General features: G+C 32.3%; 3 protein-coding genes across 4 annotated transcripts; 2 read left to right on the plus strand and 1 right to left on the minus strand.

The window, feature by feature from the left end:
• The first annotated feature begins 1,144 nt into the window (after positions 1–1,144).
• On the plus strand, positions 1,145–2,621 carry LOC122580424 (10 kDa chaperonin, mitochondrial-like). Its single transcript, XM_043752695.1, has 3 exons — positions 1,145–1,324; positions 1,427–1,566; positions 2,401–2,621. The coding sequence occupies exons 1-3, from the start codon at positions 1,220–1,222 to the stop codon at positions 2,447–2,449; spliced, it is 294 nt and encodes a 97-aa protein (XP_043608630.1). The 5' UTR covers positions 1,145–1,219; the 3' UTR covers positions 2,450–2,621.
• A 4,779-nt stretch (positions 2,622–7,400) lies between these two features.
• Positions 7,401–12,256, plus strand: LOC122585501 (protein ESMERALDA 1-like). The gene is made up of 10 exons (XM_043757628.1): positions 7,401–8,034; positions 8,922–8,988; positions 9,072–9,139; positions 9,226–9,314; positions 9,427–9,624; positions 9,709–9,913; positions 10,287–10,454; positions 11,068–11,235; positions 11,336–11,526; positions 11,611–12,256. Exons 1-10 carry the CDS (start codon positions 7,684–7,686, stop codon positions 11,768–11,770), a joined length of 1,665 nt encoding a protein of 554 aa, XP_043613563.1. The 5' UTR covers positions 7,401–7,683; the 3' UTR covers positions 11,771–12,256.
• A 451-nt stretch (positions 12,257–12,707) lies between these two features.
• Positions 12,708–15,849, minus strand: LOC122579475. 2 transcript variants are annotated; one of them, XM_043751667.1, is made up of 7 exons: positions 15,725–15,849; positions 14,783–15,027; positions 14,635–14,690; positions 14,463–14,541; positions 13,732–13,870; positions 13,461–13,574; positions 12,708–13,080 (listed from the first exon to the last, which is right to left on the minus strand). In XM_043751667.1, the coding sequence occupies exons 2-7, from the start codon at positions 14,962–14,964 to the stop codon at positions 12,889–12,891; spliced, it is 762 nt and encodes a 253-aa protein (XP_043607602.1). In that variant the 5' UTR covers positions 14,965–15,027; positions 15,725–15,849; the 3' UTR covers positions 12,708–12,888. The 2 variants fall into 2 exon arrangements, with proteins under 2 accessions (XP_043607602.1, XP_043607595.1); XM_043751660.1 differs by having other exon boundaries at positions 14,783–15,030.
• Between the last annotated feature and the right edge of the window lie 5,568 nt (positions 15,850–21,417).

Consider the following 21,417-nt stretch of genomic DNA (forward strand, 5'->3'; position numbering starts at 1 on the left):
GTTATTTTTTCCATTTTCCTTAAAAATAATATGTTGTCATTTTGCATTGAAACTTAGATCAATTTTATCAATATTCTACTACAAATATGTCTATAAATTCTTTTACATGTACATCCATGCATACGAACACATTACTACGTGATATACAATGATGTGGAGGTGGCGATAACCGGTGGTGGTAACAACAGCAACAGCAAGTAGTGTTGTATCGGTAATTGATATAAATGTAATTAATCTAAATGGTCAACAGACATTATTTTAAAAACAAAGAAACCTATAATATAAATTAATTAATTAAGAGTCGAATTTTCATTTCCAACTAACTTTTTCCATATAGGGTTCATTAAGGATATTTTTATTTTTTTATAAGTATATTTCTTTTGTAACTAAAAAATGGTGAGGTGGAAACTTTTCATATATTAAGAAAGATTTTGGTTGGTTCATAGCTAACCTTGTTGTAACTCTTGAAGATATGTATAACAAAACACATTATATATCAACCATAGCAATTTAACTATATAACAATCATATACTTTTGCTATATTTTTCGATTAGCTGGTTGAAAACCATATTTGTATGTATAGGGTAAAGTTAATGTGAGAACCTAATATAAGAGAAAATTGTAAGAACTACTAGTTTCTCTTCCTCTTTCTCTTTTTTGGTATGGTTTGTTAATTTTTTAAGTTTTAATTTTTGAATTTGTTTTTTATTTTCTTTCAACAAAAATCCATTGCAAAAAAATAAGTTCTTTAAAAAAAAAAAATCATATAAATTACGTGTTGAAAAACGTATGAATACGGTACGGGCGTTGCCCTCATCCATTTTAGAGAGGCACCAGACGCAACCCTAAGAAATATTTTGAAATATATATATATTTTTTTGTTAGTTCTCACTGTTTTCTTACTTGATCCTTTCTCTATATTTATATTCTTTTGTCACCTTAAAAAATATGGATTTTTTTTGTTATTGATTCTTTTTCCATCTCAAAACATAATAATTGGGTCGAGGAACATATAATGGGCCTCACAATGATAAGAAAAGTATGGGCCATCGAAAAACCCTAAACCCTTTACTCCAGAAAAGAAAAAGAACCTAGAACCTTCCACCACCATATTTTCACTCTCCTTAAATCCCATAAAACCCCTCTCACATTTTCATCAAAATCAAATCTTCTTGTATATCTATATATCCGGATATCTAATCTATATATCAAATATCAATGGCAAGGCGGCTAATCCCATGTCTGAACAGAGTATTGGTTGAGAAGATTATTCCCCCTTCCAAAACCACCGCCGGTATCCTTCTCCCTGAGACATCATCCAAGGTAACTTTTTATTTATTTATTATTTTTCCCAACTTTTTTGGATCTGGGGTTTGTGTTTATTCTGATTTGATTAGTGTAATTATTTATCTTATTTTTTTACAGTTGAACTCTGGTAAAGTGGTTGCGGTGGGGCCAGGATTAGTGGATAAATCTGGAAATAAAGTTCCTGTTGGTGTTAAAGAAGGTGATACTGTTTTGTTGCCTGAATATGGTGGTACTGAAGTTAAGCTTGGTGATAAACAGTAAGTTTTTTTTTTTCTTTTTCTTTTTATTCCCTTTTTTTAATTAATCTATATATTATGTTTTGCTGATTTTTGTTGGTGCATTTTGATTGTGTCAATAATTTCCCAACATGTTGTTTTTTTGGCTAAACAAAAGCTTTTTTTGGGTAATATACATTTTAATACATTTTCTGAGACCTCTTTTATATTACATGTCTGCCTTGTATGCTCTAAAACATGTTTATACACACACACACACAAACTGTTAAATAATAGTTGAATAAATTATATGTAACATTGTCCATATTTTATCATAGCATTGTTACTACAATCTGAGTTAGTAGTTTATATTCTTTATTATGAACTAATGCTTTAAGATGTCCATAAATCCATTGGTCATAAATTGGTTTGAAAAGATGTTTACTTGACTACAAAAATATTGTTATATGACTTGGGCATGAATGTTAAAAACAGGGGAGGGTCTTAATCAATGGCCCTGGAATACTTACAGGTTTTCTGTAGGGTGCTCTTTCATTCATTTGCCCTTTACATCAATATTACTGTTTCATTCCGCAGTTTTTTTCTGCGGAATGAACGTAAACGATGGCATCATAGTACGGGTTTTGTGCTTTTTTGAAATATGGATTCTTTAAGAACTTGCAACTCTTTTGTTGTGATTCTTATTCAAATTCAGTTTCAAATACCTTTCTCATTCCCGCCTCCAAACGTCATTACATTTTTATTCAACTGAAGTTTCGTTGTTCGCAATGTTGATTGCCGATTAGTCATTTTCTTGTAAATCATGTCTGCGATTTGAAAACATATTGAGGGAAGCGATTGTCTTGTTTCGTGCAGGTATCATCTATTTAGGGATGAAGATATTTTGGGAACTTTGCACGACTAATTCTTCACGACAAGGAAGTCTTTGACGTGATCTAGTTTGGTTGTCCTAATGTTATATTTGAGATAGTAGACTGATTGGTTGATGAGTTGCAAGATTTTGTTCGCTAAATGATGTTATTATTAGGTCATAAAAATGCTCATATGCAATGCAAGAACATTTGTTGAAATGCTTACTTTATGTCTTGGTGATTGTTGTTTATATGCCGATGGTGATGCTATCGATGGTTAAAAATGATCGTTTCAAGCTTTACATCTTTTGATTTTGATTAGGCAACTTAGCTTAAACTGTTATACTTGCCATTTTGATTCGGATTTTTCAACACATTGTGGCATTGTTTTTGGTAGATTACATCTAGAGTGTTTGTGGCACATAGATAACGTTGACGTCTAGCTGCAATCAATTGATGTTCTATGTTAGTTGAGCTAGTATGTATTTCAATCTTTTATTTTCATGAATCAGGACTATATGAGCAGAAACTGTTAAACCTTCCAATGTGTTAGTTGCTGCAGTTAATTTGTTTTTTTTTTTTTGTCATTTTCAAATTGTATAAACTACTCATTTATTTGGTGCCAAAGGTCGAGCCCTTGAGGTTTAATTCTCATTCCTGGGCAAAACTGAGGAAGAAATTGGGTAGCCTTTTACTAAGGATTCTATTATATATTTATATCTACCAATTTCTTTTAATTGGAAAATTTTTGGATTCTATTATGCTTACTAATTTATTTTATTTAAATATAAATATAAATATTTTTTTGGGATTTTATTATATCTACCAATTTCTTATAATTTAAATGGTGTGATAGATGATGCTTTTATGTGTGGTATGCTCTCCATTTCGTGTATCGCACAATTTAATAGTATTACGGATATGTTATCTTAAACTAGATAACCATCAATTCATTCTTCTATCGCCATCGAACAATTTTCTGTATTCCCAGTGCTGAGCTAAAAGAGCATCAGTTTTGTAATCCGTACGATCACCTGAACCAATGTTGGTACAAAGAGAGTTCGGTCAGTATAACTTGTAATTGGCAGCGATTTGGACCTGTTATTTGGGCTTTTCCTCATGCCTTATTTAGAGACAGACTTCTCGTTTAATAATACTCGTGGTTTTTAATAATAGTTGTTTCTACAAGGCATTTTAAAACTTGGGCTAATGTATCTACAAAACCATTCAAGCTTGAAGATGATTAAATTGGTTAGAAGTTGGACACCCGATTTAAAAAAAAAAAAAAAGAAAAAGAAAGAAAGAAAAGAAAACATAATGGTTATTCTCAGGTACTAGGCTACTAGCCAAGACTTATAGGAGAAAGGTTAGGTAAAGCATGAGAATTATGTAAAATTCAGGAGGATGTATGTAAAATTAAAGGGGGCTATGTATGTTTATAAAATTCAAATGTTTAATTTGTAACTTTTTTTAAAGTGATAGTACCTAAGCTTATGTAAAGTTTGCAGTACGGATCATTTTCCCTATATTATATTGGGTTGTCCCAATTTATTTAATTACCTACTTATAAAGTTATAATATAGTAAAAAAATAAAACACTTGTCTAATTCGTGAGGTATGTACTGTCTACTTTGAAACGAACGATCAAAATATGATGTTTTAGAATATTAATATGAAAGTATAATAACTACTTAAAAATAAATTTTAATTAAACATTCAACTTATACAACTTTGCCAGAACAAAATTTGAAATTTTAATGGTTACGAGAGCAAGTATCTGCGCGTTGCGGCGGTGAGATGATAGGGTGATAGGTCATAGAGTGTAATAGCCAAATGTCTTAGCCATACGGGCTCCGCCCTCGAATTTAAAAATTCGTCGAAAGTATATCGAATAACATCTCTAATGAAAGAGCATGAAAATTTAAAAACACCCATATAATTTTTATAATTTATCGATGTACGGTTTGTGAGATAAAAGATTTTGAACGAATTGGAGGAATAAATGATTTATGGATAAGAGAGAAAAAAGATGATTGGTTGAGATTTGATGAGAGATAAATGGTGTTTGGTAATATATAATTGATAGAAGAAGCATTTTGGAAAAGTAAATGTTGAATTGAAAGTTGAAACCCTACTCGTATTATTTTAGGTTTCGTTATTATATTGAGACAAAATAGAAATATATCACAATTCTTTAGCTTAAATCCTTCAAACTACATATAAATGACAAATTGTATATCATTAATTAACAACGTAGGAACTATATTATTAAACATATTTACAAAACTAAATAGGTTCATTTAATAGACAATTGGATTTTAAACAGATAACCGAATGAAAAGATTACACCAAATAAGAAAGAATTGTAGAAAATGCCACCAATTTGAGTAGATATATTGATGTGTTAGGATGATGTAATTTTTTTAACGATCAGGAAAAGAAACTCCCAACTAATTCGTGACGTTAATGTTATTAGATGATGTATCTTCGTTCGCTATAATATATAGTATATTAATTAATCTAATCGAGTCACTATTAATATAAATGATATAATTGCTTTGAGATTAGCGTGGGCCAAAGACGTCTATTCGACCAAACTATATACATTATTTCCTTGCATCCTAGATAGACTAGCAAAAACAAACTCTAGGTGGTCCGTCGCCCATCTTGGTTCTAACATGGTTCTCTGCCAATTCGTTTTATGTTATTATTTAATTAATTAATGGCTGGTATTAAAAGATATCATTGAAAAAAAAAAAACACATAAGGCTACATGCCATGTATTTTAATCTTTTGTTTCTATGTATACGACAATGTATACCACGTATTTCATAAAATATCAAGATTATGCAACGTTGTCACGTTTTTTTCAATAATGTATCCAAAACATGCTTTAAAAACTATCAATATCGTATATTCGTATATAACTTACTTTCAAATTTTGTTTCACTATTATCATAAATGATTACGTAAATTGATATCGCATCACATTAACATAAAACCTTTTGGTCTAAATATGAACAAGTAATATTGTACATTGTAATTACAATAGAATTTACAAATATGTTATTTATTTATATAACAAAAAAAGATGATTTCATGGAAATCAAGATACGGGTTATAAAATTAACTAACTCCAATAATGATGTGTGTGTCGCTATTATATATGTCGACACTTTAATGACAGCGTCTTAAATATAATCAAATGGCTCTTTGCGTACAAATTACAAATACATATCATCATAATGACAAAATAAAGACAGCGTTTTATTCGATGAATATATGTTACATATAATTTTTGAGTTCAACTTAAATATAAATACTTGTTGAGATGTCGTATCAGATGGACGTATATTAGCATTATTATCACTTGGTGTTATTATCATTTTTATATTGTCCCGTTCACAAAATCATCATTTTAACAAGGACTCAAATCAATTATACAATGGTCACAAAAATCTAACAATACTGTTATTATTGGAGTACTATACAGCAAAAGCCACTGGACTTGACTTGGAGTTGAAATATAGAACCATGGGATATATTTTCCTAACCTTTTTTTTTTTTATCTTTTTTTTTTTTAAATAGGGATTAGTTTCCTCAAATGTAAGAAATTTTAAACGAATGTCTATAGTATGAAATAACTAAAGTTGTGTGTATTGTATGTAAACAACTTTGAAATAATGTTTATTATATGTAACAATTTCGTTTCAACCAATTAAAATCTGACAAGTGGCACCTGTATATGGTTGCCACGTATGTTTTCTTACATACAATAAACATTTTTTCAAGTTGCTTACATACAATACACATAACTTTAGTTTTTCCTACTATAGACATTCGGTCAAAGATAGTTACATTCCAGGAAACTAATCCCTTTATTCACACTCACCCCAGCAAAATTGCCAGTGGCACATATTTACAACTATTTACATTAAATTGAAATTACACCAAGCATTCCAAGTTAGACCCCTATTCTTTGTTCTATTCTAAAACAACATTTATCTGAGTGTGTTTTGATGTTGTGGATGATCCCTATAACGATCACGTTGGTGTTAGCAAATATTTTTTCGCTTCTCGCCTTCTAAATACACCCACAACTTGTCATGATAATACCTATTAACGTCATCTTCCCCATCTTGCTTTTACCCCTAGTCTTTGTTCGTGTATACTTCTGTAACTTAATCTTATTCCTTTCAAGGTTTTTGGGATAAGATGATAATGTTTTCTACGAGACTATTACTTTCAAATGGTGACAATGGCAGATAGACGCTTTCGCTGGTCGTTGGTTTTAGATTTATCACATACGCATATATAGAAATTATGATTTTTGTTGGGTGACAAAATTTACAAATGAAAATGATTTGATGAAACAAAGCTAATTAAAGAATGATATAAGAATCGATTAGCCTTGAGGTTTATGTTTCACACTTCATTACATGCATAAATGATTTGTATTTTAAACATTTTAAACATAACTATTTTATGTATTTGGGAGTTATCCTATATACAGTATTTCCTTAAATTTTTAAATTTTAATATGCTATACATAATCATGTGTTATAGATAATGTTAAAATAAAAAAATTATGGTTTTAAAACAATCAAGAATCGAATAAGCTAAATCAAAATTAACAATTGGACACGAAAGATATACATTAACTTAAAAATATACACTGGGCAAGTGGGCATTGTTTACTCTAACCCTATCATATATCACCTCCATTACCAGTAATAAATCATATGCAAATACTCATATTTTCCTGCACATAAAGAATATTAAAAGAAAAAAAAAAAGGAAGAAGAATCCTCTAATACTCAACCCTTCGTTAACGCTACGCAAACACATCGGAAAATCCAATCCATTTATATAATCCAACCCGCTTTTAGACCCGAACCATATCCATTTCTTAATTATTTTCATTTTGTCCAAAAATTTTATTTAAATGGATATCATAAAAAAAAATAAAAAAAGAAATATCGGGGTGTTATTTCCAGCCAAGTTCCTTCACACCATCATCATCGTCGACATCTTCTTCCTTGTCCCGCACGTGAATTCCAACACACACTTCACATATTTATACCTCACACATTTCACCCTCTCTGTATACACACACCTATACATACATATATACATACACAAATATATAATTAATTCATTTTATACATAACAAATATACAAAATACATCATTTATACAGACAAATTAAAATTAATACAATCAATCTCCGGCGATTTAGGGGAACGCCGTTAAATCCAAACCCTAACATTAACATGTAAACAACAATAATGCACACTAAAATCCTCCGTCACAACACGCCGTCACCACCTTCTTCCCCTCGCAACCGTTCACCTCGTCTCCGTCACAACCGTTCCGTTAAATCTCCGTTAACTCACCGTTCCTTCTTTCACCGTTTCGCTTGGATCGTTATCTCCGTTCTTCTTCGCCGTCAAGGCGTGTTGCTGTGTGCGCCGCTGTTGTATCTGTGTTTTATGGTGTTTTATATCGATAGAGTACAATTCGGCGTCGGACGAGATGGAATTCGACGCGAATTGACCGTTGGATCGGTGTATCGGAGTCCTGAGCTTTACGCTAAAGTTCGGCGTGATATGGATGCTGATAATTCAACTGCTGATGCGGTTAGTTTGTTTTGATTTTTAAATTAAAAATGTAGTTAATTTTAGGCATTGCATTTAGTAGCTTATATATATATATATATATTGTAGGCTCACTAGTATAGTAGTATAAATACTGGCCCATTGTTAGTTTAGAAATGTTTGATTAACAAATAGAATAAAAGGGATAAGTGCGCCAAAATGTATACATTTTATTATTTTGGGTAGGTAACTTCTGACCATCTATTGTGTGTACTAAACTTTTTAGTACAAGTCCATTGTGTGTATCTGGTTATATATTCAACATGGCAGACATATTAGTTGCCATATTACTAGTTACCAAGTTTTAAGAGGTTGGATATGCTAAAATGTAGAACTTTAAAAGTTTGGCACACATAGGATTATAAGAGTAAGTGGTATCGAGGCCGAGAAAAGCCTGTGACAAGCGCCCCACAATCCCACATACAAGAGAGAGGGGCGAACTGTCCATGAGGAAGTGTGAGTTGCATGGGTTGAGAGGCATGGTGAGGCTAGTAACATGGCTGAGAGGTAGTGAGGGAGTGGGGCACATGTATTTTTTATAGGTTTTGAGCCTTTGAGTGATGAGGGGTGGTAAGTGGGTCTTTGGAGCGCAGGATTGCTCGGTTAATCCGTTTATGCTTATCGTGTTTTTAGAAGCAGAAATAGCAGTTTTGAGTCTTTGGATGATGGATACTGCTTATGCTTTTCTGCTTTTTTTAGGGTGAACTAAGTTACTTCCAAAAAGCAGTTTGAGATTGTTCATTTCAATCCAATTGTTTTTGGTAGTATCAAAGTTGACAGTTTATGGCTGTTTTCAATAAGCTGATTATAATAAGCTTGTAATGAAATATTTGTTGTACTGTTGATTTATAGTATTAAGTTTAATGTAGATGTCAACCGTATGGAAACGTGCTAAAGGTGCAGATTGGAAGCCCTGTATAAATAAGTTGTCAGGAGGTATGCAATCTTGTAAGAAAAACATTAATTTTTGGATCCTTTTGTTGTATAACTTCATTTTTATGAATTTATCTGTATTGTAGGTTTACCAGAGTCTAATGGGTACATATATGTTGAGGCAAATGGTGGATTAAATCAACAGAGGACCTCGGTAATTAAATATTCTCAATGAGATTTGTACTTCCTATTTTAACATAATATATTCAAGTATCAAATAAACATATGTTGCTACTATAGATCTGCAATGCAGTTGCTGTGGCAGGATATCTGAATGCAACGCTAGTCATTCCTAATTTTCATTTTCATAGCGTCTGGAGAGATCCTAGGTTTGTCAACATTATATTTTACAGTGCTTTAAATCCAAAATTAGTCATTTGACTTTGAATTGCAATTTAGTCCCAATAAGCCCAATGTAACTATCGTTCTCTATTGTTGCAGCAAATTCGATGACATATACGATGAAGATTTTTTCGTCAAAACTTTGGAAAACGATGTACGAGTGGTCAACACTATACCTGGATATTTAATGGAACGGTTTGATCGCAATATGTCGAATGTTTTCAACTTCAAAATAAAAGCTTGGGCGCCTATCCGGTACTACAGGGATACAGTTCTTCCAAGGCTACTAGAAGAAAAGTGAGTCCAGCTTTTCATTCCTTACTTGTTTGTTATTACTTATTAGTGATTTAGTTCATAAAAAATTTAGTAATTTGTATTCAGGGTCATAAGGATATCTCCATTTGCAAACCGATTGTCTTTTGATGCCCCACCTGCGGTTCAAAGGCTTCGTTGCTTGACTAATTATGAAGCTTTACGATTTTCAAACCCTATATTGACAATGGGTGAAACTTTAGTTGCTAGAATGAAAGAGAGAAGTGCAAATAATGATGGCAAGTACATTTCTGTGCATCTAAGGTTCGAGGAGGTCTGTTCTACTTGATGAAATGTGTTAGTTTATATCTCTTCTCATGGATTGTTTGGGTTTGCGGTTTGAAATTGATTAGTTGGTTATTGTGACTTGTAGTCATAATCTTCATGTTGTAGTGTTTGGAAGACATTTCTCAAGATATATCTGCCCCTTCACAAGAATATCCTTTTTTTCAAAAAAAAAATCATACCTCAACCATCAATGCAAATCCAAACACTATTTCTTACAAATAACTATTATCTGTTTCTCATTTTTCAAATTAACTTAAAAACTCTTAAATGAACATTAAACAAGGTCAAGTTATGTTACAGTGTCGTTTGCATATGGAAATTAAGAGGTTCCAACATTTGAGGCAAATATTGTTTCACAGGACATGGTTGCTTTTTCTTGCTGTGTATATGACGGTGGAAGAAGAGAGCTTGAAGACATGATAGCTGCAAGAGAAAGGGGGTGGAAAGGTAAATTTACAAAGCCTGGTAGAGTCCTTCAGCCGGGAGTCAATAGGGTCAATGGAAAATGTCCCCTCACACCTTTAGAGGTAATCAAGCTCCAAAAAAGTCATCCATTTATTTACGTTTCTTAAAAAATCTCTCATTCGGATTCGTATCAGATTTTGCTAATCTAGCTGCAATTTTATTGTATTAAGACATGGCTGACATGCTTTAATTAGCATCCATTTAGAGGTCTAAGTTATCTATATAATCTTTTTTGATAGAAGTAATGGATGAGCTTGTGTTTATTTAATTACTTATACAATCTGCTCAGTTATTCAGCTATTCCCTTTTCTTCGGGTGTTTTGATAAAGACACTTAACTTACGATTTTCTGATTTTTTAAGTGTAAATCAGATTTACTTAATTATTTTTCTTTAACCTAATCTGTGGGACTTTGCTTCCATTTCACAAACTGTCTACATTTTTTTTTTCACAAAAATGCCATTATATCTAATAAGTTTATAAATATAACAGAATTTGCCGGAAATATTCAGACAGATTCCTACAACTTTAAATTGTAGGAGTAGACCCACAGCTATTACCTACCACCTTTTTGTTAAAATTGATTATCTATCATAGTATCATCACATAATCACTTCATATGGAGCATCCAATTAATCCCCCTACTCTTTTGCTTATTCGTTTGGAAATTACTCAGGTTGGATTGATGCTTAGAGGAATGGGATTTGATAGAAATACATCTATTTATTTAGCATCTGGTCAGATATATGATCCAGAGAGATATATGGCTCCGCTGCTAGAAATGTTTCCTCTTCTACAGACAAAAGAGATGCTAGCATCTGCTGAAGAACTTGCACCATTCAAGGTTTTTTTCCGATGTTTTATTATTTACTTTATTTAACTTCTATAAAGTTCTATATGTGTATTCGATTAATTTAGCCTATTCAATTCTTTCCTTTTAATAGAACTTCTCTTCAAGAATGGCTGCAATAGACTACACTGTTTGTCTCCATAGTGAAGTGTTTGTTACAACTCAAGGAGGAAACTTCCCACATTTTCTGCTTGGTCATAGAAGGTATTTGTTCAATGGGCATGCCAAGACAATCAGACCGGACAAACGCAAGTTAGCATTGTATTTTGATAATCCTAGTATCGGGTATGTAAACTTGGTTTTGAATTTGGATTCTATTATTTCATTAGAAGCATCTTTTGTGATTATATTAATTTGTGAATTTTTCAGATGGAGAACATTTAAAAGGCACATGTTAGGAATGAGAGCTCATAGTGATTCAAAGGGAATTGAATTGAAAAGGCCAAATGATTCTGTATATTCTTTTCCTTGTCCAAACTGCATGTGCCATACAAATAGAACAGAAGATTTAAAAACATCACCACCATGATCTTCAACTTAACCAGATTCTAAACGGTTGTGTGTGCACATTTGTGGGCTAACCTTTGATTAAAAATTATTTTGTTTTTTGATCCTCTTTTTGTTAAAGAGGGCTTACATGATTATCATTTGGGATTTAAAACGATTTACTGGTTAGGACATAGAACAGAGCAAAGTATTCCTTCAAAGAACAATCATAGGTTGTACATTATTCAAGAAGAAAGCTGTTTTTTTAGATGGAGTTCTATACAATGTCATCTTCATGCATCTGCTGTATCTAACAAGTTGCAATGAAGCTGAGTTTCATTTGTTGGTAGTTTGTACATTGGGGTTGATTGATTTGATTACATCTGAAATCATAGGAATGTGTATTTGTAAACACCATTGGTTCATTGTCAGATATCATAGTGTGATAGATTTTGTTATAGATACACTCTGTTTTGTCGAGTAAATGAACATTCTTTTGTAAAAATGCACTTTTGTTATTTGGCCGCAAGTAATGTCGTCTTGTTCTTTTTGGGTGCTGAAATTTACAAACCAAGAGGTAGCATCTGGAATGTCTGTGAAGGCAGGATCATTCAGAGTAGCAGATTCTTAAGTAGAATCTTGCATCTATATATGTCCGTCTGAAACGACCTGTTAGATGACATATTGACAATATAATTCTAAGAATATATATATGTAATATATGTTTACAAGATGTATTAAAATCAGTCAAATGTTTTCCACTATGCTCTGAACCATGTTTGAAAAGTCTATATTTATGGTATTTTTTTCCCCGATAGGTGGGACTTTTGTAGACTTCAATATTTTAACTGTAGTTTGTTGACTTTGTTCAGTAATAAGAATGCTTTCAAAGAGAAAGACCAAGAAGTGTCTAACCAAATCATATATATCAGAAATTAATCTCCTTCCAAACTATACGACATTGCCATTGAACAATATAATTACACTAATAAACTTTCATTTACTTACATAATAATTTAACCCGAGTAACAAATTGACAAGAGCTCTTGTCTATACTAAATCTTTAATCAATGTCTCAATGATGGGTTCTATGATCCACGGATACGTGGAAACACCCCTAATAATGAAACTAAAAGGCCATTTCGACAAATTAGGATTATGCTACTCAAGAAGCTTGTTACAAGCCCCAACGCCAATAGCAGCAGCTAGATGCCAACCGGCATGAAGATATGGGATCTCAGGAAAGAGATCATCAGCCACAAAGAACGCTCCACCTAAAAGTGCTGACAACTTGTGAACGTTGTGCACAAGTTTAAGTTCGGGATCTTTGACTGCTCGTCGTGCAAATGCAACCTAAAAATACGAACAGTAAATCAATAAAACTATTGAATCTGCTAAAAAAAATACTAGCTTGAAAGAAAATGCGTCAAATGCGTGGAAAGGCCTAAAGTATTTTTTTTTCTTCAAAATTTCCTATATCAATTCATATTTCAGATAGGTGAAATAGTATAAGTTTGGTAATATCAGCACACTAGCTCTTTAGAAGAAAAAAAAGAAAGTTCGGAACAAGTGTTTTGGGTCAACCTGATCCAGATAACCCATATAAAATCTGCAAGTTTTAACCCATTACCAAATCCTCCCGACCTTTCCATTTTGCCATCTTTCATATTTAACCGGATTCAACTCCATTTTCAAGCTTTAAATCCTCTATGGTTACCCAAATCTCAATATACCTCCATCATTCCAGTATGAACAGCTGAAACCATGAGTGGCTGAATAGGAAGACACAAGGCAGACACGGCCATCAGCAGTTTTGGGTTTTCTTCCCTAAGAGCCCTTGATAAGCACTGAAAATATTGAACCAGTCTTTAAAAAAATGTTCATCTTATATAACAATGATGAAATATGTCACACATAGTAGAAACAGATAATTAACATGTTATTTTAACCACTGAATATGTCACGAACTCACGAATAATAGAAATAGATAATGTTATTACTAACCACTGTAGCTGTAGCTATCATAGTGTAGTCGGCCCATCTTAAATACTTTCTCCATTTCCCTTTAGAAGAATGGTACACACTTGAGGCAATACCTACCCCGATTAACGAATTTGCATAAAGCTTCGAGTTCAGATTCTTTCTGGATATCAAAAATACTAACGGGTCATTAGTTAAGTGGTTCAACAATTTGCTTATATCTCCTGTTATTTCAAGGATTCTTAGTTAGGAAAAGGACATGATCTAATTGCTAAAAATGTGGAGCAATGTTTAAGTGTTCTTCATATAGTTTGAATCAAGCTCCATATCTAGAGGTGGCAAATTCAGTCCATTTACTTATGATTTGGTCCCTTCAATGCTTCAGTTTATGTCTTATTATTAACGGGTCAAACAAGTAAGATAAGAGAGAGCCTTTTAAGTAAACGAGTCAAATGGGCCTATAGTCATCTGAAGTATACACTTAATGGATAAAACCTCATAAATCAATCTAAAGAATATCATTATTGTAATATTTTTAACTCAAGTCCTAATTATTTAATTTAAAATACACCAAAGAAGATGGATAAAAGGTGTTATGGGTCAACCCAATTCACCTACGCAAAAACACCTGTTTAACCACATCCAATTTATACCATTACCCAACCCACCTAACCTATCCATTTTGCCACCTACGTCCATATCCAAGTCCAACATACTAATCATCATTAAGAAAAAACCAAGAGAAGATAACATGCCTTGGAGCTTGAATCCCGACAGCAATGAAAGGAATTGAAGTAAGCACATTTGCAATTCTCTCGCCAAGATGTCTATCACCTACCATAATGTTTAACAAAAAAGTTAGAGCATATAATCAATAGACAAGTAACTTAAAAAAAGCAAATGGTGTGTTTAGTATATAGTATATACCATGTAAACATCCATGAATGGGTCTCAAACACAATGGTCTCTGCTCCCATACTTTCCTATTTTCAACAAAGAAGATCGAAAAAATGAAAATTATATATACAATTATTAATTACATTAGTAACTATTATTTGAAGGTACTTGTACTCACTGGACAGTATGCACTTTTAAGAGCTGATTAACACCTAGGGTCAACCTTCCATGTGTCGGCAGTGTCGACTGTTGAAAGTTCCCAGTTTGAGAGATTTCTTCTAACTCAAATGGTGAACGTTGAACCACGTGAACTCCATGAATATGTTCTAGGGTTCTCCCTTGACTCTCTGGACCCATCATAAAAAATTGGCAATCAGTCAATACTCAGACTGATTGCCGAAAAACAAATAACTCACGATGACCCTGCTGAAAAACAAAAAAGTTACAAACTTTAAGCTAACTATATAGAAAGTTAATAACAATTCACAACTTAAACTAATTCCCATTCAGCTGAGAACTTTTAGCAAAACAAGATCAAGACTCTTGTGGAGTTGTGGTTATGGACAAATATATAAGTTTAGCTTGAAATTCGACAAGATTTAAGCTAATCACAATTAACAACTTAATCCAAAGTTGCTAAATATAAACTTTATTCCAAGACCATCCTAGATACAATTTTTGTCAAGAAAGTGAGGCAACATTATCCATAAAAGTAGGTCTTTTCATAATAATTCATTAATTCATGACTTCAACTAATTACCATAAAGTTCAGAACTTTTTGCGATACAAAATCAACATCTTTGTGGGTATGAACAAATATGTAATTTTAGCTTGAAATTATTCATCTTTTAAGCTAATCATACTTGACACCTTAATCCCATAAAAAAAAAAAAAGCCAAATTCCTAAAACTTAAGCCCAATTGTAATCTTGGAACTAAAATCCTATTCCAATAATAATTTTTGACATAAAAACATAAACAGCATTATCAGGAGAGGAAAAAAAAACTTTTTCTTGCTGATAAAGATATTTCCATGTTATATGTTGGAAAGAAAATTAGATGTAAATGCATACATATATATATTTATATAGATATAAAGAAAATGGACCATGTGATTGTACCTGAAAATTGTCAAATGGTTATGAAATTATGAATGAAGAAAGCTTAAGTAGAATTGAAGACGATGTAAAAATTAGATGCGAATTAAAACACGAATCTTCTTCCAAAATGAATGAACAAGGAATTTGATATGAGCATATTCGTGGCACTTCTAATTTGATGAGCTGCTTCTGATTTGCTTGCTTTTCTAGTAGGGTAGTTATTACTTGTCTTTTCTGTCCATTTCCATTTGGCCCAGATTTTAAATATCATTAAAATATTGGTTTTTTTTAATGTCTTGGGCCTTGTTAAATGTACTATAATGGACCATATTTTGGCCCATTTACATCACAAGCATTTTTCATACATCACTAACATTGTTTTTTCATATTTTGTCGATTATTTGTATCGTGTATATAAATAAGGGTCGGTTATTGTAAAGCAAGTAATAGAATAAAATAAATAAGATAAGATCTTGACCCTTAAATCATGATAAAGTTAATGCACGATGATTCACGAAACACAAGTATATATTTTGATGGACGACGATTTTCATGATGCACGGTGATTTTCAATGAAGGAAATTTTGTTGTTTTATTTGTTTTACTTTAATAAAGTTTTATTTTATCTAAAACCATATGAAGTATTATTAACCTTTCAATTTTAGCCTATGTGAGACAATTCACATTTAGCCTACCACGTACCTATCCAACACGCTACGGAAAAAAAAAAAAAGTAGGGATCACACCAAGCGCGCCAACGTCTGCGAACTACAACAAGAGAAAGAATACTCTCACTTATTTCTATCATGGTCGTGTATGTAAAAACTACATGTTTGCTTACACGTAATGAAAAAGAGAGAGAGAGAGAGAGAGAGAATTGTTTGATAATATTTGATTGATCATCTGATAATTTATTTTACTGAAAATATATCATTGATCCGTTAAGCTAAATTCATGCATTTGTTAAATTTCATTGTGGTAAATCAGTCTCATGGAAAATATGATGACTTCACTAGAAAAAAGAAGAGCATTTGATGAAAGTAAAAGATAACAAAATTGAGTGTTTAAGTTTTGACTATAGATCTATTGTATGGACAGAGTTGTATGTCGACAACTTGGGATTACTTATGGGGTCCAACATCTCGCCAGCTAAACAATGGGGAAAAATGAGCTACTATTATTCTTTCTTTTTATATCGTGAGATCATATTGTGATATACGTATATACTTTTAGCGGCTAATAATTATGTCTTGAGTTTGACTCTTGTGTAATAAGTCCGTGAGGTTCGTTCCAAATTATTCTTTTTATATTTTCAGTCATGTACAATTGCTTTAAATACATATATATAATGTTTTATTTACATATGTAAGCACTTAAGTTTTAAGTGAACCACTCATCATTTTCTCATATGAATAATTGATTGAACAAAATTCAAATATGAATGGAAAATCTGTGATATATGTGGGTTTATTGTCCTTGCATTGTTAGAAGTAGTTTCTACCTTATTTTTTGATCTATTTTTATTTAACTTGTATATATACTTAAAGGTAAATTGGTGATATTTATGTACTTAAACTTTTAAAATTAAGGAAACTTATAATTGAGAAGAAATTCAATTAATTGAATAATCTTCACACTCGATCATATATAATTGACAAAACAAAAAAAACAACAAAAAACTAAAATGAGCGTGAAGAATTAGTTACTGGATTAAGAGGCCGGGCCTTTTGCGACACCCATAGGAGTTACATTCATCCGGATTAATAGTTTTTCTTTTAACTTCTTATTATTGCATATTTAATTAAAATGTGATTTGGTCATGCAGTTTTGGACCTTCAAGAGTTAAGTATGTGTTTATGCTCTCGATTTTAGTTAAGAAACCTGAGTTCACTTTGGATTATCCAGTTTGTATATTACTCGTAATTTATGTGCAACGTATATATGGTTCTAGCTAGTACTAGTACTAGTACTACGATATGAACGCATATTTCCATCATTCCGAATTATTATCCAAGATTCCAAGTTATATTTCATTGTAAGTTCACTACTAAAAATTTTTAGGAATAGAGACCGGATAATTATTTAGAGACCAGTTATTTTCTACATATGTGGTCTTTAAACTTGTGTAACTGGTCTATATACATGAACCCAAACAGATCAGATTATAAAGACCGGTTGAGTTAACGGCCCAATTTTTAAATTGATTGGTTCAATATAATAAAAGTGGTCTCTAAAGTTTGAAAGTTTACAGATCATCTCTTTTTTAAATAAATGGTTTCTATTCATGGAATTAAATGCAACCACCAACCCCTAGTCTAGCTCGGCAACGTCTTTTTTTCTATTTGTGGGAAAAAATGGTTACAGACCTGTATATTTATAACTAAGTGGTCTCTATTCGTCTAATATACTACTGAAGGCAGAGCCTTTCTTCCACACGATCTGTTGCAACATTCTCTCAAAAAATTTCAAACTTTCACATTTAATACTAATCAAGCATATCATCATTATCAAATTTCAATCATAAACAAATTTATATAAATCTTATAAATTGGTTGACAAATGAATGAGAGGTATGTCTATTTCACATTAAATATCTTTGCATTTAATTTATATAGGTTTTTGTTTTATCAATTTTGTATTTAAATTTTGAACAATCATTTTATATAAATATATATATGTATGTATGTATATATATATTAGATCAATTTATTATTATGTTGTTTTTGTGTATATATAGGCTAATCTAAGGATTGTTGCGGTATTTAACTTGTGGATTCGGTAACATATACGAAGGAGGTATATTTTCACATTTATATATAGAACTTTCGATTAACTTATTCACAATAATTAGTTTATGTGTCACGGCATGCATTCATGTAGTATAGGGTCCAAACCATATGCCTCTAGGTTTATACCCGTCCGAAATTAACCTACTAGAGGTTAACTTCGGATAGTCCCCGTTTGGGACTGCCTTTTGAATACTTTGTCTCATTTAGGATGTGAATGATGTGTTAGCGAATTGTGTGTTTAAGGAAAAATCGACACCATTTCCCTTTACTCCTACGGTTTGTGTTTATACACTTACTTGAGGAGTTAAGGGGAAATGCTGCCGATTTTTCCTTTAACACTCAATTCATTAACAGGTCATTCACATATGAGACAAGGTATTCAAAAAGCGGGTTAGGATTGACCACCTACAATAACCAAACCTTACGTTCTACGTATCATATCATACATGCATTTTATTAAAACATGTACTCTATATTTATTCAGATGGAGCGTAGGCGTAGATGGATGTACGAGATAACAAGGTATTCTGAAGAATTTGATGACGGATTGGCTGAATTTATGAAAGTTGCTGAGGAAAATCGAAAGAACAATGATAGAGAAAAAATTTGTTGTCCTTGTAAAATTTGTCAAAATTCAATGTGGTCTCATGATCCTATGCAAGTTAGTGCACATATAATAGGTAATGGGTTTATGAGAGACTATGTTTGTTGGTATATGCATGGAGAAAAAATTGTTGGCGAAAGTTCTAGTGTTTCTTTATTTAATCGGGCTAATAGTGATGAAAACAATGATTTGTACGATAATGACAATGGTAATAATGACAATGGTGAAAATATAGATAATATGTTTCATGATGTGGAGGGTGATATTGATGAACATGATCATGATGAATTCCAACAACTGTTAGCCGATTCAAAAACAAAATTGTATAGTGGTTGTAAATATTCCAAGCTTTCTGCTGTGACGGAATTGTTAAACTTAAAATCAAATTATGGATGGAGTGATACAGGTTTTACAAAGCTTTTGGAGTTCATGCATGACTTGCTCCCTGAAGACAATAAGTTGCCTGAAACAACATACCGTTGCAAAAATTTTATTCGGTCGCTAAAAAAATTCAGATTTCCCTAAAATTTCATTAGACAGCTCCATTCCCTCTACCTACCCAAAACACATTGATTTTTTCCAAAAAATTGATACCAGTTACACTCTCCACCAAAACCCTAACACAATCAATTCCTCCACCACCACCTACATTCATCCTAGCAGCCTAACACCAAAGCTAACCACCACTACCGCCCAATCAGACTAAACCACCGCCGCTGCATCAGAGTGTACCACCGCCGCCACATCAGAGTGAACCACCGTTGGCCACATCAGAGTCTACCACCGCCGCCACATCAGAGTAAACCACCGCCGGCCACATCAAAGTTAACCCGTCGCAAAAATGGTAAATATTGTTAATATTGTTTTCTTTATTATTATTGCTGATTCTTTATGTGCTACAGTTAGGGCTTTTTTATATGTATGCTTATAGATATAAATACAATCAAATAGCTTTCTTTAATTCTTACTATCTGCTACAATGAAATAAAAAAGCAATAATACAGCAGCAACACACTTTCATTTTAGCTGCTACAATGAAATAAAAAAGCAATAATAATGTTTTGTATATCATTTTAGCTGTTCCTTTTCTGCTTAATTTTAATTCTATAATAATAACAATCAATAATACAACAGCAACACTCTTTCATCTTAAATTTGATACATAATAAAAACAAAACTTTGATTTAAAAAATAAAAATAAAAATGGCGATGGAGAATTTGGTAAGAAGGAAGACATCAGATGCAATATATATCAAATGTAATATATATCTATAGTACATGATTATTAATATGTAGTTTTAGACTTTTAATAATTTAATTTTAGACTTAACTTTTCATTTATGCTTATGGAAATTTGTCCCTGTTGTAGACTTCTTCCGGAGAAGAATTTGATGAAGAAATGGAAGAAGAAGAAGAACCATCATCACCACCTAGGAAAACCAGAGGCATCAATACGAAGCTCAAGGAGGATGCCCCAAGGAATATTGAGTTTAACGAGTTTTCACTACCTTCTGGAAAGTCATTCCCGACTTTTTCAACTCAAGTTGGCATATCTACACGAAACCATATTAACATCAAGTACAAAGATTGGCGCACTGTAACAAAAGAGGACAAAGATCGATTGTGGCATGAAATTAGACGGGACTATAACCTTTCTGATGATCCTGAAAAGATAACGAAAATTATGAAACAATGTAGCATGGCATTCAGATATATTACATGGTTCACAGATATTGGACGGGTATGTGAAGGTGCAGGTTGACCATGTTGATCAGGACTATCAATCCTTTATTTTACCGGTGCCTACTAATGAACTTTTCAAGCTTCAGGACGCCATTGGCAGCAGAGGCGGATCCAGAAAATTGAGGTGGTGGGGGCAAAAAAAATTTACCTTAGTCGAATAGCTTCATCTAAGTAGCCTCAAATCAGCTGCAAAATCAACACCAAATTCAACATTCCAGCAGCCTTAAATCAGCTACAAACAGCACCTAAATCTCACCTGAACAGCCTTAAATCAGCAAGAAAACAGCACCAAAACAGCACAAAATTCAGCATATAAACAACATATTTTTCAGCATACAAACAACACTAACAACAGCTTAAATTCAGCATAGAAACAGCACCAAAAACAACACTAAAAATGCTTAAAAGAGGATAAAAACAACATACAAATGACAGTAAAAACTGTTGTAAGAACAACAGTAAAACATCACCAAAAAACAGCACTTTAAGTGCCCAAAACAAGCTAAAGATAGTATAAAATCATCATAAAGGTACTAACAAAAGTAAGTTTCATCAAACTAAGGTAACCAAATTACAAA

This window comes from Erigeron canadensis, chromosome 1 (assembly GCF_010389155.1).
Source record: "Erigeron canadensis isolate Cc75 chromosome 1, C_canadensis_v1, whole genome shotgun sequence".
Lineage (NCBI taxonomy): Eukaryota > Viridiplantae > Streptophyta > Magnoliopsida > Asterales > Asteraceae > Erigeron > Erigeron canadensis.